This window comes from Staurois parvus, unplaced genomic scaffold, assembly GCF_062004578.1.
Source record: "Staurois parvus isolate SC_StPar_1 unplaced genomic scaffold, SC_StPar_1.0 ptg000105l, whole genome shotgun sequence".
Lineage (NCBI taxonomy): Eukaryota > Metazoa > Chordata > Amphibia > Anura > Ranidae > Staurois > Staurois parvus.
In genome coordinates, this window is record NW_028317901.1 from 2,336,620 (window position 1) to 2,352,496 (window position 15,877).

General features: G+C 40.0%; 1 protein-coding gene across 1 annotated transcript in view; it reads left to right on the top strand.

Annotated features, from left to right (window-relative positions):
• Window positions 1-15,877, top strand: part of CCDC33 (coiled-coil domain containing 33) — a 141,373-nt gene that overhangs the window by 92,261 nt on the left and 33,235 nt on the right. The window contains exons 15-16 of the mRNA XM_089671381.1: window positions 12,238-12,392; window positions 13,770-13,818. Coding sequence (XP_089527507.1) covers window positions 12,238-12,392; window positions 13,770-13,818 — 204 coding nt within the window. The remainder of the gene's footprint in view (window positions 1-12,237; window positions 12,393-13,769; window positions 13,819-15,877) is intronic.

Consider the following 15,877-nt stretch of genomic DNA (forward strand, 5'->3'; position numbering starts at 1 on the left):
TCATAATCCTTCACTTACTTATTAAATATTAATTTAATTTGAAAAGTAATCTGCATTTAATTCAATAAAGATGAATTTTCCTAAGTACTTCTGAATTTCCCATCACTTTCCAGTCCATAATATTTTACTTCTTTAGTGACAAAATTTGATTAGTTTGGAATGTAAAGGATCTATTTTTCTATTGAGGAATGTCCATGAGCTACTACCCAGGTTGCTGGGACTGTAATCCACCTTAAAAACCATTAAACAAAACTCAACAAAAATGTATCAAAAAGAAGCCATTTGATGCTATAGATACTTTGATGCCCATTGCTACGACCTTCAAATCAACACACGTGTGAGTGACCCCTAAGAATTATTATTAATATTATAATACAGGATTTATATAGCGCCAACAGTTTGCTCAGCGCTTTACAATATAAAGGGAGACAATACAGCAACTATACAGTTCTAGGGCCCTGCTCCTTGGAGCTTACAACCTAAGAGTGCACCTGCTCTCATGTAAAATAACTTATGTGATATCTGCAAAATGTTACTATTTAAAACACCCGTATTACAAGACAGCAGACATACTGCAAGTGGTAAGAAAATATTTAAAATCCCCGTCCTATTTTATTACACCAACTCCACATAAAGAGGAATAAAAATATAATTCCTCCTGGAAATCACCATGTAAAAATATGTAGACGAGGGTGTGGAGAGGAGAAAAAAGAAACATCATTTTCCATGCCTTTCATTCTCATCAGACACATTGTAATACATTTGTTTATAGAAATGTTGGCTTTTAAATCACCCTGAAAATGTATTATTTCTTATAATAAAGGATTGCTTTCTCACTCAACACAAGGTGTTATCTTTACTAGGACCTGCCCCTGTTATTTGAATGATTTAATGTCTGCAATAATATTAAGGCTATTTCTGTTGAATGTTGGGCTGGTGATCGATATGCAGCACTCTAGCTTCTAAATGAAAATCCTCTGATGGACATTGGGGTCCAACACTGCTTTTCATCTCTGGTGGCTTAGCACAGCCCAGGAACCACCAAATCAGTAAATGATGTTCAATCTGAGGTTGTGTGTGGATGCCCTAAAGCCTATCAAACATGTTGGGATATGATTGTACAATCTCCTTTACATCTACCAACGACTAACTAGTACAGGGCTCTGTCAAATTGATTGGGTAACTTAGGTAGGTCCTCATATTACATCACTTTGGTAAATCTAAGGTTAATTGTACAAAAATGTTATGGCCAAAGTGTAATGTGTACCGTGACAGCAAGAATGATGGCAGACCTTTTAGGCTTGCTACTGCAACAGCCTTGGATGGCATGAAAGTTGTATCCTCTTGTGATGCTGATGGAGGTTTGGATTGTACAGCATGTAGAGTTCATGTACAGTATGTAGAGTTTGCGTACTGCATGTAGAGTTCGCGTACAGCATGTAGAGTTCGTGTACAGTATGTAGAGTTTGCGTACTGCATGTAGAGTTCGTGTACTGCATGTAGAGTTCGTGTACTGCATGTAGAGTTCGTGTACAGCATGTAGAGTTTGTGTACAGCATGTAGAGTTTGTGTACTGCATGTAGAGTTTGTGTACAGCATGAAGAGTTTGTGTACAGCATGAAGAGTTCGCGTACAGCATGTAGAGTTCATGTACAGCATGTAGAGTTCATGTACAGCATGTAGAGTTCGCGTACAGCATGTAGAGTTCGCGTACAGCATGTAGAGTTCGCGTACTGCATGTAGAGTTCGTGTACTGCATTTAGAGTTTGTGTACAGCATGTAGAGTTCGTGTACAGCATGTAGAGTTCGTGTACAGCATGTAGAGTTCGTGTACTGCATGTAGAGTTCGTGTACAGCATGTAGAGTTTGTGTACAGCATGAAGAGTTCGTGTACAGCATGTAGAGTTCATGTACAGCATGTAGAGTTCGTGTACAGCATGTGGAGTTCGTGTACTGCATGTGGAGTTCGTGTACAGCATGTAGAGTTCGTGTACAGCATGTAGAGTTCGTGTACAGCATGTGGAGTTCGTGTACAGCATGTGGAGTTCGTGTACAGCATGTGGAGTTCGTGTACAGCATGTGGAGTTCGTGTACAGCATGTAGAGTTCGTGTACAGCATGTGGAGTTCGTGTACTGCATGTGGAGTTCGTGTACTGCATGTGGAGTTTGTGTACAGCATGTGGAGTTCGTGTACTGCATGTGGAGTTCGTGTACTGCATGTGGAGTTCGTGTACAGCATATAGAGTTCGTGTACAGCATGTGGAGTTCGTGTACAGCATGTGGAGTTCGTGTACAGCATGTGGAGTTCGTGTACAGCATGTGGAGTTTGTGTACTGCATGTAGAGTTCGTGTACAGCATGTAGAGTTCAGAGTTGCCCTTATTACTCACTGTAAGCTTACCAGAAGTGTTGCTAGTCTTAATATACTCTTGACAACACCATAGAGGCCCATGTTCATGAGATTTTAATCCTATCAGAACTTCATTTTCCCCTATACTGGTCTATAGGAATGCAAAAGCAGCTTGATGCATTCTAGAATAATGTTAAATGCAGGTCAAAAGAAGATTAAATGCACATGTGAATGAAGTCAGATGTATCATAAACTGATTTGAACACTACAAGATGAATACATCTGAAAGCATGCCGCATTTTACCATTTCCCAATGATCTCTAACAAAGTTGTGTATTAGTGTCATCAATGTGAGAAGTATGGTCACAGATTACAAAGTGTTAACTGAGCAACTTGGTATGCTCGCTTCTAAATCCGGATATATATTGTGCGGTTAAATCCGGATTACCACCCTAACTGTTATTTTACATAACCGCTGCTCCTGCCTGTAGCATTAGCGAATGCAGTTCCACAGTGTCCCCACTAGGGCGCCTTTAGCCTCGCCCACGGGCTGATAGGCATTTAGAAGGCGATACTGCCACCTCCTGAATGCCTGTGGGGTGTTATCTGTTTGGTTTTTTTCACTGCTGAATTGCCTTTTTCAATGGGAATACTGCTTCATAACTGCAAGCCCCATTTAAAGTGGAGTTCCACTCATGCTGTCAAAAAATAAGTCAGCAGCTACAAAAACTGTAGCTGCTGACTTTTAAAAACAGCCACTTACCTGTCCCAAGGTGTGTCCCCAGCAGCCCATTTCACCGGCCGTCCTGGATTCTAGGAGGCCGGCATCTTCAGTGTTGGTACCCGGCTGTGACAGCTTGCGACTTGACAGCCAGGTACCCACTGCGCATGCGCGAGTAGCTCTGCGCTTCATGACTGGTCCTATAGTCTTATGGGACCTGTCACTTGTCCCAAAAGACTACATGGAGGGAGGACACCTTCCGTTTCCGATCACCTAGGCGATCAGACCAGAAGTGGGAGCTGGTACCTGTCAAATTCTGGTACCCGCTCCCCCCCCCCCCGTCCCCCAAAGGTGTCAATCCTTAATGGGGAGAGAGGGAGCAGTCCTTAAAGCGGAACTTCCCCCTTTGGGTGGAGCTCCACTTTAAGCAAATAATTTGCGGTCGGTGGCAGTACTGCCTGCTGGACATAATTGAGGGGATGATTTTTGCCGCACCATAAAGCAAAGGATTGCGGCCATAGTGCAATGTATTGTGGCCATGGCATGTGTGCACCCCCATCCATCTGCCTTTGCAGCTTAAAGTGTTACTAAACCCAGGACCCTGCATTCACTATATCTGGCCTCCCACAGTACACAGAACATGGAAATGCAATTATTTTAGTACATATAAACTGCTAAATACCTTTTCTCATCAGCAGTTACAGCAGTCTTGTGACTTCTATTAGTGTCCAGCCCAGCACTAGCTAAAGCTTGTAAGAGGAGTTTTCTATCTGCTCTAGGAGGATGGAAATCCCCTGACCTCTGACCAGTGCTGATTGACCCTGTGCTGATCACATGCACTCTCCAAAGAAACAAAAAACCTCTCTAGCAATATACACCAAACTGAGCATGTGCAGGCCTATGGTTCAGTCTGGAGATAAGTGGTGGTTTCTTGAAAAAGGGGAGGAACAGAGAGGACAGGATCGAACAGCCTGTTTACACAATAGAGGATTAACCCCTTAGGTTCCACAGTGAGTATAACAAGCATGCTTTACTGCATATACGGACTAATTTTACTGTTGTGGGTTTAGTAACACTTTAAGGGGGGGGCAGTGAAAACACAGGTCAAGCACAAGTGTAAACTAAGCCTTACGTTGCTTGTGTAGCACATAATAGCAAATGCCATTGAAGCAATTTAAGGGCTATGATTATAAAGGAACTGTTTCCTGCTACGTCTGTACTCAATAGTATACATACACACTATGCTTTATTACCTGCATCACAAAAGTTAATGTTGCACATGGCAGAGTCACTACAGTGTTTCCTTATATATTCCATACAGCTCAAATCAGTTGAACGGATCCACAGAGCACTATGGAACATACGTTTCCACCGTAAGTTTATGCCCATCTGTTATACAGGTACTAGAGCTGCTAATGCTGTGCAGAAAAATTTGCAACTGTGCTAATGAGCATTCCCAGGCAACAAGTCAGGGCAGTATGCTAAACAATGAACAAATTCACAAGTGTACACTCCAACCAATCAATGCAAACACTCCTAATTAAAACTATTTCATCATTCAGTATTAAAGCGGAGCTCCACACAACAGGAAGAGGAAGTTCTGTTTTATGGCTTTGTCCCCCGCTCCCCATTATGGATTGGCACCTTTGGGGAGCGGGTATCCAAATTTGACAGATATCCACTCCCACTTCCATTGCAATTGCCTAAGGCGATTGGAAGCAGAAGTTGTCCTCCCTCCCTCCCTATAGTCTTCTGGGACACCTGACAGGTCCCAGAAGACTACGGGACCATTCATACTCGCGCATGTACAGTGGGCACTTGAAGCCGCAAGCTGTCACAGCCGAGTGCCCACACTGAATATGCTGGTGTCGGGGAGAGAAGATGGCCAGTGAAATCAGCCATGCTAAGGACACCGCTGGATTATGGGACAGGTAAGTGTCTGTATTTTAAAAGTCAACAGCTACATTTTTTTGTAGCTGCTAGCTTGTATTATTTTTTTTTAAAGAAGTTTTTGTTCCATGCATTTGAAAAAAATAGCTAAAGCTACCATGTCACTTTACAGCACCTCTGCAAAGTTTTGTTCCTAGCTATAAACTAAATTATTTCCCAAGTTGGGATATACATATAGTGTTCTGTTTCAATGGTGATTTATGCAGTGAAATACTTGCGTAGACCCAGTCTTTCTTGACAGTATGGTCACGTATTAACTTGGCAACATCCACAGGCAGCTTAACTCTTCAATAAGACACAGAAGATTAATCCAAGACATTTTTACTACAGCTAATAGCAGTACAGAGGAACCGCTTCCCCGCCACTCTATAGCACAAATACTGCTACAGGGCAGCCCAAAATCATGTAAAAGTTCGAGTTGCCAAACATCAGCCACCAAACCTTAATGACTTGGAGAGGATCTGCCAAGAGGAGTGGGCCAAAATCCCTCCTGAGATGTGTGCAAACCTGGTGGCCAACTACAGAAAACGTCTGACCTCTGATTGCCAACAAGGGATTTGCCACAAAGTACTAAGTCATGTTTTGTGAAGGGGATCAAATACTTATTTCCCTCATGAACATGCAAATCAGTGCATAATTTGTTAGACATGCATTTCTTTTGAATTTTTTGTTGCTATTCTGTCTCTGTGTTACAATACACCTACCATTTAATTTTGAGACTGATCATTTCCTTGTAAGTGGGCAAACATTCAAAATCATCAGGGGATCAAATACTTATTTCCTTCACTGTATATATACGTGATTTCGCATTTTCGGGTAGGGGGTGCGCGTGGTAGCTACGGCTGTCAATCACCGGGTCCTGGCCAGAGATTCCCCGCCGCCACCCAGCAATCACTGAAGAACACTGACAGAGGAGAGATCTATATGTAAACAATACAAATCTCTTTCCTGTCAGCTCCAGCATGTTGCTTTGTTTTGCTCTGCATAGCAGAGCAATACAAAGCAGCATGCTTACACAGTAAACCACACAGAGTTAACCCCTTCCTGCCCAGTGTCATTAGTACATTGTCAGTGCTTTTTTTTTAGCATTGAACACTATATTAGTGTCACTGGGGATGTCAGTGGCAGTTAGTCAGTCCCCCCCCCCCCCATTGTCACAATGATCACCGAAGTCCCACTATAAGTCGCCGATCGCCGCCATTACTAGTATAAAATGTTTTTTAAAAAATTCCAGTATATATACCGCCATTTGTAGATGCTATACATTTCATGTATAGCAATTAATTTACATATATTGAGTTTTTTTAGCAAAGACATGTAGCAGAATACATTTTGGCCTAAATTTATGATGAAATTTGATTTTTAAATTTTTTTTACTGGACACGTTTTATAGCAAAAAGTCAAAAATATTGTTTTTTTTTCAAAATTGTTGGTGATATTTTTGTTCATAGTGCAAAAAATTAAAAAACCGCAGAGGCGATCAAATACCACCCAAAGAAAGCTCTGTTTGTGGGGAAAAAAAGGACGTAAATGTCATTTGGGTGCAACATTGCATGACCACGCAATTGTCAGTTAAAGTAACGCAGTGCCATATCGCAAAAAATAGCCTGGTCAGGAAGGGGTGTAAATCCTCTGGAGGGCATGTGGTTAAAGTGTACGAAGACAATGACTTTCTTAAGCCCAATCTCTACGAAGTACTAACACTGCCTGAGAGAACATGGAAGATATTGGAGGGTCTAGCTAGGACTGGACTAGCTAGTACTATACAAGAGAGAAACACGGGGAGAAACCAAAATCACATAGTAAACAAATTTTAGTTGTCAACAACCTCCACTAGATGTCAGCATACTACTAAGCAATAACAACCTGATGCAGTTCAATACAACATATAAAAAATACATGTACGTGGGACAGAACATATAGCAGTAAATCCATTGAAAGCAGGCATACTTTGAAGGTTGCTGCATCTTAAAGGGAAGATAAACAGAACAATAAATAAATACATAGCGAGATGCTTTTTTACCTGACTTTTTTTTAATATCCATGATTTTGATAATGATTTAGTGATTGCAGATGCTCTTTAAGTCACCAGTATGTAAATCAAAAGTTCTGACTTCAGTGGGTGCATTCCCCAGGTTAGTAAATCAGAAAATATTGAGGAAAGGAAAGCCAGTCCGCAAGCATTTTGAGGAGGAGGTCAGCAGTAGATTTCTCACTACATGTATTAGTTGAAGTTTTCACTAGCTTCATTTCACTATCTGGATGAAAAATCTTTACAATCTAGCATACAGGTCTCTTTGCCTGTGTACCCCAAACTCCTGAAGAGCGCATAATATCAAAGTGCTGACAGGCCTTTCGCTGAAGCTGAGAGCTTCAGTGGGCCATAGCAATTTTTACCTTTTAGCTATGAGTCTATTCATTAGCAAATAACTTTGCCATTATATAATAATTAACATAGCAAGATAACACACAGATTTGTTTTGGTATAAACTAGGATGACTTTGAGCAAATTGTCTTATTTATTATGAAATCTTATGAATATTATTACAAAAATGTAGCAATATTATGAAAAAAATATATATTTTTTTAAATTGATCAGTGTTAGCTTTAACACAAAAAGTGTTTTTGTAGATTAAAAGTGCACATTTTATTTTGTAATTTGTCTGATTTTTAATGACACCATAATTGCGATTCTGTTATAAATGATGGTAAAGTTATTTACAAATGGCACAAAAACCTTTTTTGTGCTTTTCTTAGATCTGTCACACAAAATTAAAGAACAAAATGAATGATGAAAAAATAAAAAAATAAATAGGAGCACAGTTTACTTATTTTAACACGCAAAGTTGTTTTACCTAGCTTCATATGTTGAACCCCTTTGGTCGGTTATGAATGAATCAGAGTAGTTACAATGTAGCAAAATAACATTATGATATCATAACTTTAAGGCTCACACAGCCACGACTTGGGATCCGACTTGTGAGACCCTAAGTTGCATCACATGTGAAATCCCATGTTAGTCAATGAGAGCCATCTTAATTAGCACTACTGAAGTCGCTCCGACTTTAGAAAAGGTTCCTGTACTACTTCAAGGCAACTTCTATACGACTTGTGCCCATAGACTTTAATAGAAGTCGCCTCCTCATCTATATTGATGTGATTTGGATCCGACATTACAGGAAGATGACCCAGGATTCCATGAAAGTTGCTTCAAAGTTGCTTCAAAGTCGCTTCAAAATAGTACTCAAGTCGCCTGGCAAAGTCTCACTGCAAGTCACGCGAAATCCAGGTTTTTTTATTTTGAAATTCCAACACTCCTGGCACAGAGATCACTTGCGTTTCTACATTGCGTTTATCTGCGTTTACGTGCATTTATACGCAGCTCCGTTTAGCTACGGTAGTAAATTCTTGCCTTTTCTAATCCAACCAGTTACTTATTTTTTCTTTGTACTGCGATTAACTGCGTTTATGTACAGATAGCTTCAGTACATCGCTCCTGGACGCAGTCAACTATATTTTCCCTAAATGCATAAAACCATATGTTATGAAAACGTTGCTAAACGCAGTGTGTGAATGGAGCCATAGGGATGCATTGTCTGCATTTAGCTGCGGTAAGTTCCTCAAATCGCAGCTAAAAGCTGAAATTTAACAGCTCATGTGAAAGGGGCCTAAGCCCTGGATCACACTCCTGCGACTTCTCATGCAACTTACTGTGACATGCAACACAGAAAGTCACTTAACAAATCAAAACACAGCTCCGGAAGATTTTACCCCCTTCATGATTAGGCCATTTTTTGCTATTTGGCACTGTGCTATTTTAACTGGCATTTGCGCAGTCATGTGATGCTGTAACCAAATTAAATTTATATTATTTTTTTCACACAAATACAGCTTTCTTTTGGTGGTATTTGATCACCACTGTGTTTTTTTATTATATTATATCAACAAAAAAAAAGACCAAAAATGTCTTTTAAAAAGCAATATTTTTTACTTTCTGCTATAAACCATATCTAGTAAGAACATTTAAAAATCAAATTTCCTCATAAATTTAGGCCAAATTGTATTCTGCTACATTTCTTTGGTAAAAAACAAAAATCCCAATAAGTTACATTAATTGGTTTGCATGATTGTTATAGTGTCTCCAAACGATGGCATATATACTGGAATTTGTTGGGGTTTTTTTAATACTAGTAATGGCGGTGATCAGCAATTTATGGTGGGACTGTGATACTGCGGTGGGCAATCTGACATTAACTGATGCTTCAAGGGAACTGGCTAAATGACACTGACATCTCCAGTGACACTAATACAGTGATCAGTGCTAATAATATACACTGTCACTGTACTAATGACACTGGCTGGGAAGGGGTTAACATTTAGGGACAATCAAAGAGTTAACTGTGTGCATAACAATGCTTACTGTGTTTACAGTATATTGTTTTCACTAAGCAATGTGCTGGTTATTACTCCCTGCTTTGTAGGATGTAAAAACCAACACAGCACTGCTGTCTGTAGAGAGTTGTTTACCAACACAGGGCTGTCTTCTGTCATTCGTTCAGTCGATCAGTGGTCCTGACCATAAAACATTGGAGCAAATGGCAGCACAGCCGGACAGGATCACATACATGTACACCAGAAGAGTCGGATCACATACGTGTACATGATCTGGTGCAGCAGGGCTACTCTGCCACAGTATATCTACAGTAGGCGGTCGCCAAGTAGTTAATTTCAATGGGTCCTGTCTTAATTGCTGAGATTCAAGTTGCAAAGACAAAAAAAAAATTTTTTTGCACTACTTCTTTTCTGTGTCTTACTTTGCGACATGAGTGCCATAGGCTGCAATGGTAAAATCACAAAAGTCACAGGAAAGTTGTTTCTATGGAGGGTTTTGAAAGTTCAATATGTGTCACATTCTGTATTATTATGATTAGCCGAATGAATGAGCAACACATTTTTATGCATTTTGTGTAGATGCTTAAAATCTCCTATGAGTATGAATGCTGGCTTATTGGCACTGCAGACACTGTTCTGCAAGAATCATTTTACAGAGGAGCAGCAAAATCTGCTTCTGTAATACATACATAAATCCTGGCTGTCAAAGTAACAATCGAGAATATCAGTAAATGTGATCAGGAAGCTGTGGGGGCTACATATGCCCAAAGTATTTAGATGGCATTTTTTTGAACATGTGTAGTGTTTTTTCTCAGAGAAAAGGTGCAGGAACTCTCATCCCCTCCCCTAGGTCACACTTGTCTCCGCCCTTAGAACTGCCCCCTTTAGAGAATAGGGAACCAAGTATATAATTGGGTCGCTAACATGAGCCCTTAAAGTTTGTTATTGAAGTAAAACTAATAATAGACCCAGTACAGCAAAAATTTAGACAGGATCTAATTAACCTTCCAGCATGTCTGTGGAGTTTGGGAAGAAACCGGAGTACCCAGAGGAAACCCACGCAGGCACAGGGAGAACATGCAGACTCCAGGCAGGTGGTGCCGTAGTTGGGATTCAAACCAATGACCCTAGTACTGCCAGGCGGACGTCCGCTAAGGTGTCAAACTGGTGGCCCTCCAGCTGTTGCCAAACTACAAGTCCCATGAGGCATTGCAAGATTGACAGTAACAAGCAGGGGCGGACTGACAACTCATGGGGCCCCTGGGCAATAGAGGGTCATGGGGCCCCTGTGTCCTTGCCCAAACTCAAAAAAGCCTATGAAATAGGTACCAGGGTCATCTAATGGGGCCCCCTACTGACCCCGGGTCAGTTTCCAAATGATCAGTCCCTGGTAACAAGCATGACTCCCAAAGGCAGAGGCATGATGGGACTTGTAGTTTCGCAACAGCTGGAGGGCCACCAGTTTTACACCCGTGTAACCATTTAGCCACTGTGCTGCCCATGTATTAATGTGCTGTTATTCTTGTACATGTTTTAGGCATTTTAGCTACAGTTTTAAAAGGCCCTTTTGCTATCACTATATGTTGCAATCTGATTTGATACAAATATCGGTATTATTATATACAGTACAGACATGTTCAGTAATCTTCTCAATGACAACAGACTCCTGTTCTTTCTTTGAATAGAGGAAAGAGCATGCATAGAAATGAATAGCCATGTTTGACAAGGCTTGATTGCAGTGCTCTGAGCTTATCACAGGCTTGTGGCCCAGACCCTGCCCCCTTCCTCTTGGTCACTGTTTCTAGGAGACTCAATGTTGTGACAACCTGCATTCACAGCGAGGTGTCTCTAAAGAATTAAAGACGACAGAAGAAAGCAGATATAGAGAAAAATATGAAAATATGTAGAAAGACAGGATAAAAAAAATGATCTGGTGTTGACAAAGTTGACGACCCAGACTGCAAGGGAGTGATAGCGAGGAAGGATTGATCTTTTAAAAGCAGAAACTAGATACATAGCTCAAGGCAAGGGGAGGTGGAACAGGTAAGCCTGAGAGGTATGAAATAGACAGCCAAGAACTATAGATAAAAGGTAGTAAAAGTCAATAAAGTACAAAGCCGAAGGTGTGTATGTTTGCCCATCCTCCTAATTCTGCCCTCAAGCATACTGACTGCACATCTTAACCACACTGGCTGCCTCACAAAAGGTGAGTAGGATGGCTGAAGTGAAGCTGTGGTTGCTATTTGGTGTAAGGAGGAGGGTGTGTGTTTGGATGGGAAGGTAACTGTGCAACCCTTATCTCTCCAGGATACTGTGTAGGGTTGGGTACTGTTGTCCATCATTAGTCTGTGACAGGTACACTGTAAAGTGTCTAGGGGAAATATCTTCTGTCATACGCACTGCATAGCACACACACTTTAACCCATAATACCAGAAGGGCTAAGCTACCTACATGGTGACCTTATCTAGATATACAAAGAGCAGCAGTTTGCAAGCTTGGACCTTAGAAGAAAGTGGTATTAGCAAACTACAGTCATACCTGGGATGAGAGCATACATTTTCAATTGGTAATGGTTAAACCTGTGAAGAAATCCTTTTAGACCTGTGAACAAGGCTATTTCTTCCTATTTCGACCCGTGAAAAAGGCTATTTGCTACCAATATTGCTTGGAATAGACTCATTACTTGTGAAGGTCTTGCTAATTCTCATGGATGGACACTTTTTATAGACCATATTCCTCCTCTGTAAGTAATATTGTTATCATTGTTTTGTCCAATATGACTTGGTGTTTGAATGCTTAAGATTGTTTTTCCTTTTCTTTTTAGTTACAAAAAGATGGACCATCTTTTCCTTCCTACAATGCACTGGCCGATATTCTTCCCAACCCATGGATTCAGCAGACACCTAGAGAACAGAAGCCTGCAGATGCTGTGGGGCTTCCAAAACCTTCCAACGCAAGCTTTCCTCCACAACACCTGAGGTAGGAGCAGCTCAATCACGTTACTAAATATATGACATAGGCTGAACATTTCTTTTAACTTTATAGTTGCAGAGTATTTTTAGAGACATAAAATGTGTCTTAAGCTGGACATACATTATACTATTTTCGTATTCAATTTCTTTTAGATTTACCTTCAACTATGTAGTGCAAGGGCCTGCCTGACTGCAAACAAAGTGTTTAGGTTTGAGCTCATATTATATAGTTTTGGTAAATCTAAAGGAAAATTGTATAATGTATGGCCAGCCTAAGAATGTCTTTTTTTTAATCAAAATTCACATAGTCAGGGCTGTGTTTACCCTAATGCCATTCCTGGGGTTAAGTCAGTATGGTAGGGATGCAGCACTAAAGCTGGCTATACACTAGTAGAATTTAGTTAGAAATTTTTTATCTTAAAAATGTCCGTTTAATTTTCTAATCATTAATTAATAGGGTCAATATAGTTTTGGTAAATCTAAAGGAAAATTGTATAATGTATGGTCAGCCTAAGAATGTATTTTTTTATCAAAATTCACATAGTCGTTAATTAATGGGGTCAAATCAACACTTGTTTTCAAGGGGTGATGAGAAAATTCAAAGGAGCAGGATGACATTTTTTTCAGTGAGCAAATTTCTAACAGTGTATGAAGTTTTCATTTGGGAAAGTCTATTTTTTCCAAAATTAAATGTTAAAAGCAAATGAAATGTTTAAGTATTTTTAAACGACATTTGTCAAGTCATCAAATGTACTAAGAATTTTTGTACAAATTTTCCAACAAATGTTCTTTTGAACATCTACTAGCATATGGCCAGCTATAGAGTCGGGACTGTGGCAGTGCCTAGGCAGTATGGTAGGGGCACAGCACTAAGCCTGAAATATATTAACTGCGATACTACTTTTCCTTATTTTTCTCCCTTCTTCTGACCATTTCTCTACATTTGTGGCCATTTGTGGCAGGGAGTGTGCACAGGGGGTGAAGCACAAGTCCCTATAAATCAGAAATATGAAACTATTTCTCCCTTTTCTTGTGTGTTATGTACAGTTTTTAGGTAGCTCGAAGTATGTAAATGGCAGACTGCAGGCTCCCCCCAAGTAGCACATTCTAGAACTAGTTTTTGATACAAGCTTTGTATCTAGGGCAGTCTAAAGTCTGAAGTCTAAATACAGTTCTCCATGTACTGTTCAAATAACCATTATATTTTAAAACTCACAAAAAATGAGAATCAACAAATATGACCATCCTCCCTGGTCAACTTTTTGTAGAGATCTAGTTCTTATATGAATATGGAAGTCAATATTTGCCTATAAAATTGAGCACTCTTCAAGGACACTTCCTGCATAATGGATCTAAAGCTGCTCCTACCTTTTTTGTTTTCCAGTAATAATGTGGAACTACCAGCTGATCCTGTCATGGAGCATCAGGAACAGGTGTGTACTATACACTATGTGAGATATGCATATGTACATATATCATTGTGTATATGTGTTTATGTATTTCTTTTATTTTTTTTAATTCCATATTTACAATACAAGGCACTACATAAAGCCTTAGTCTGAGGTGGTAAACTGTTATTCCTTACCAGCCTGAGGGTCTAAGTGACCTTTCTTCTAATGCAACGTGTCAGGTTTATTTGAAAAGTTAATAGCTGAAAACAAATATTAAGCACGCAATGCATTTTAACTATGCATCCTCCATACCTCTAGTAGCATAAGGTTTTGTGTAGGATTCATGTGTGCATTTATGTTGTGTATAATATACATATACATATATATATATATTATACACACACAAACAAACGGGGTTGGAAAAAATATGGAAACATGATTTGGAAGCGTGAAAGTGACTATATATTTTGTGTTGAAAGTGGAAGTGATGTAACATTGTTTTACTTCTGCTGTATGATGAGACACCTACAATAGCTAACAGGTGGGAAGCCTCACTTTCATCATTCACTGCTTGTGCTGCTAGTAATACGGAGCCATGTCAAAGCTTATTGAGCTGCAAAGAGGGCAAATTGTAGGAGCCTGACAGAGACAGAATATCAACCAAAAATCCAGTAAAAACACATGATACAAATGTTATAAATTGTGTTGCAGTTCAGTGAGTAAAAAAAGTATTTAATCCCCTACCAACCAACATTAATTCTGGCTCCCACAGACTGGCTATGTGCTCACGTGGTACACAGATTATTCCTGTCAATTTAAATAGCTGCTCCTAACGACAATTCGATATGTGTATAAAAGACACCTGTCCACAGACTCTCTTTCTTCCATTCAAACCTCATCACCATCATGGGCAAGACCAAAGAGCTGTCAAAGGATGTCAGAGACAAGATTGTAATTGTATACCTGCACAAGGCTGGAATGGGCTACAAGAATACCAGCAAAAAGCTTGGTGAGGAGACAACTGTTGGGGCGATTATTTGCAAATGGAAGAAATACAAAATAACCATTGATCGCCCTTGGTCTGGAGCTCCATGCAAGATTTTGCCTCATAGGGTAGGGATGATCATGAGAAAAGTGAGGGATCAGCTCAGAACTACACAGGAGGAGCTTGTGAATGACATCAAGGCAGTTGGGACCACAGTCACCAAACAAACCATTGTTAACACAATACGCTGCCATGGATTGAAATCCTACAGTGCCCACAAGGTCCCCCTCCTCAAGAAGGCACATGTACAGGCCTGTATGAAGTTTGCCAATGAACATCTAAATGATTCAGAGAAGGATTGGGAGAAAGTGTTGTGGTCAGATGAGACCAAAATTGAGCTCTTTGGCATTAACTCGACTTGCCATGTTTGGAGGAAGAAAAATGCTGACTATGACCCTAAGAACACCATCCCTACAGTCAAGCACAGAGGTGGAAACATTATGATTTGGGAATGTTTCTCTGCTAGAGGTACAGGATGACTTTGCCTCATTGAGGGGCCAGTGGACGGGGCCATGTATTGTAAAATCTTGGATGAGAGCCTTCTTCCCCCAGCTAGAACACTGAAGATGGGTCGTAGATGGATTTTCCAGCATGACATTTACCAAAAACATACCACCAAGGCAACAAAGGAGTGGCTTAAGAAGAAGCACATTAAGGTCATCGAGTGGCCTAGCCAGTCTCTAGACCTTAATCCTATAGAAAATGTATGGAGGGAGCTGAAACTTCGAGTTGCCAAGCAACAGCCAAGAAACCTTAAGGATTTAGAGAAGATCTGTAAAGAAAAGTGGACCAAAATCCCTCCCAAGATGTGTGCAAACCTGGTAACTATCTACAAGAAACATCTTACCTCTGTGCTTGCCAATAAGAGCTTTTCCCTACTAAATCATGTTTTGCTTGGGGATCAATTTATCAATAACTTAATTTAGTCACTCAACTGCAACTCAATTTAAACCATTTGTATCGTGTTTTTTTCTGGATTTTTGGTTAATATTCTGTATCTATCATTTAAAATACACCTATTATAACAAAATTATAGACCCTTCATTTCTTTGCAAG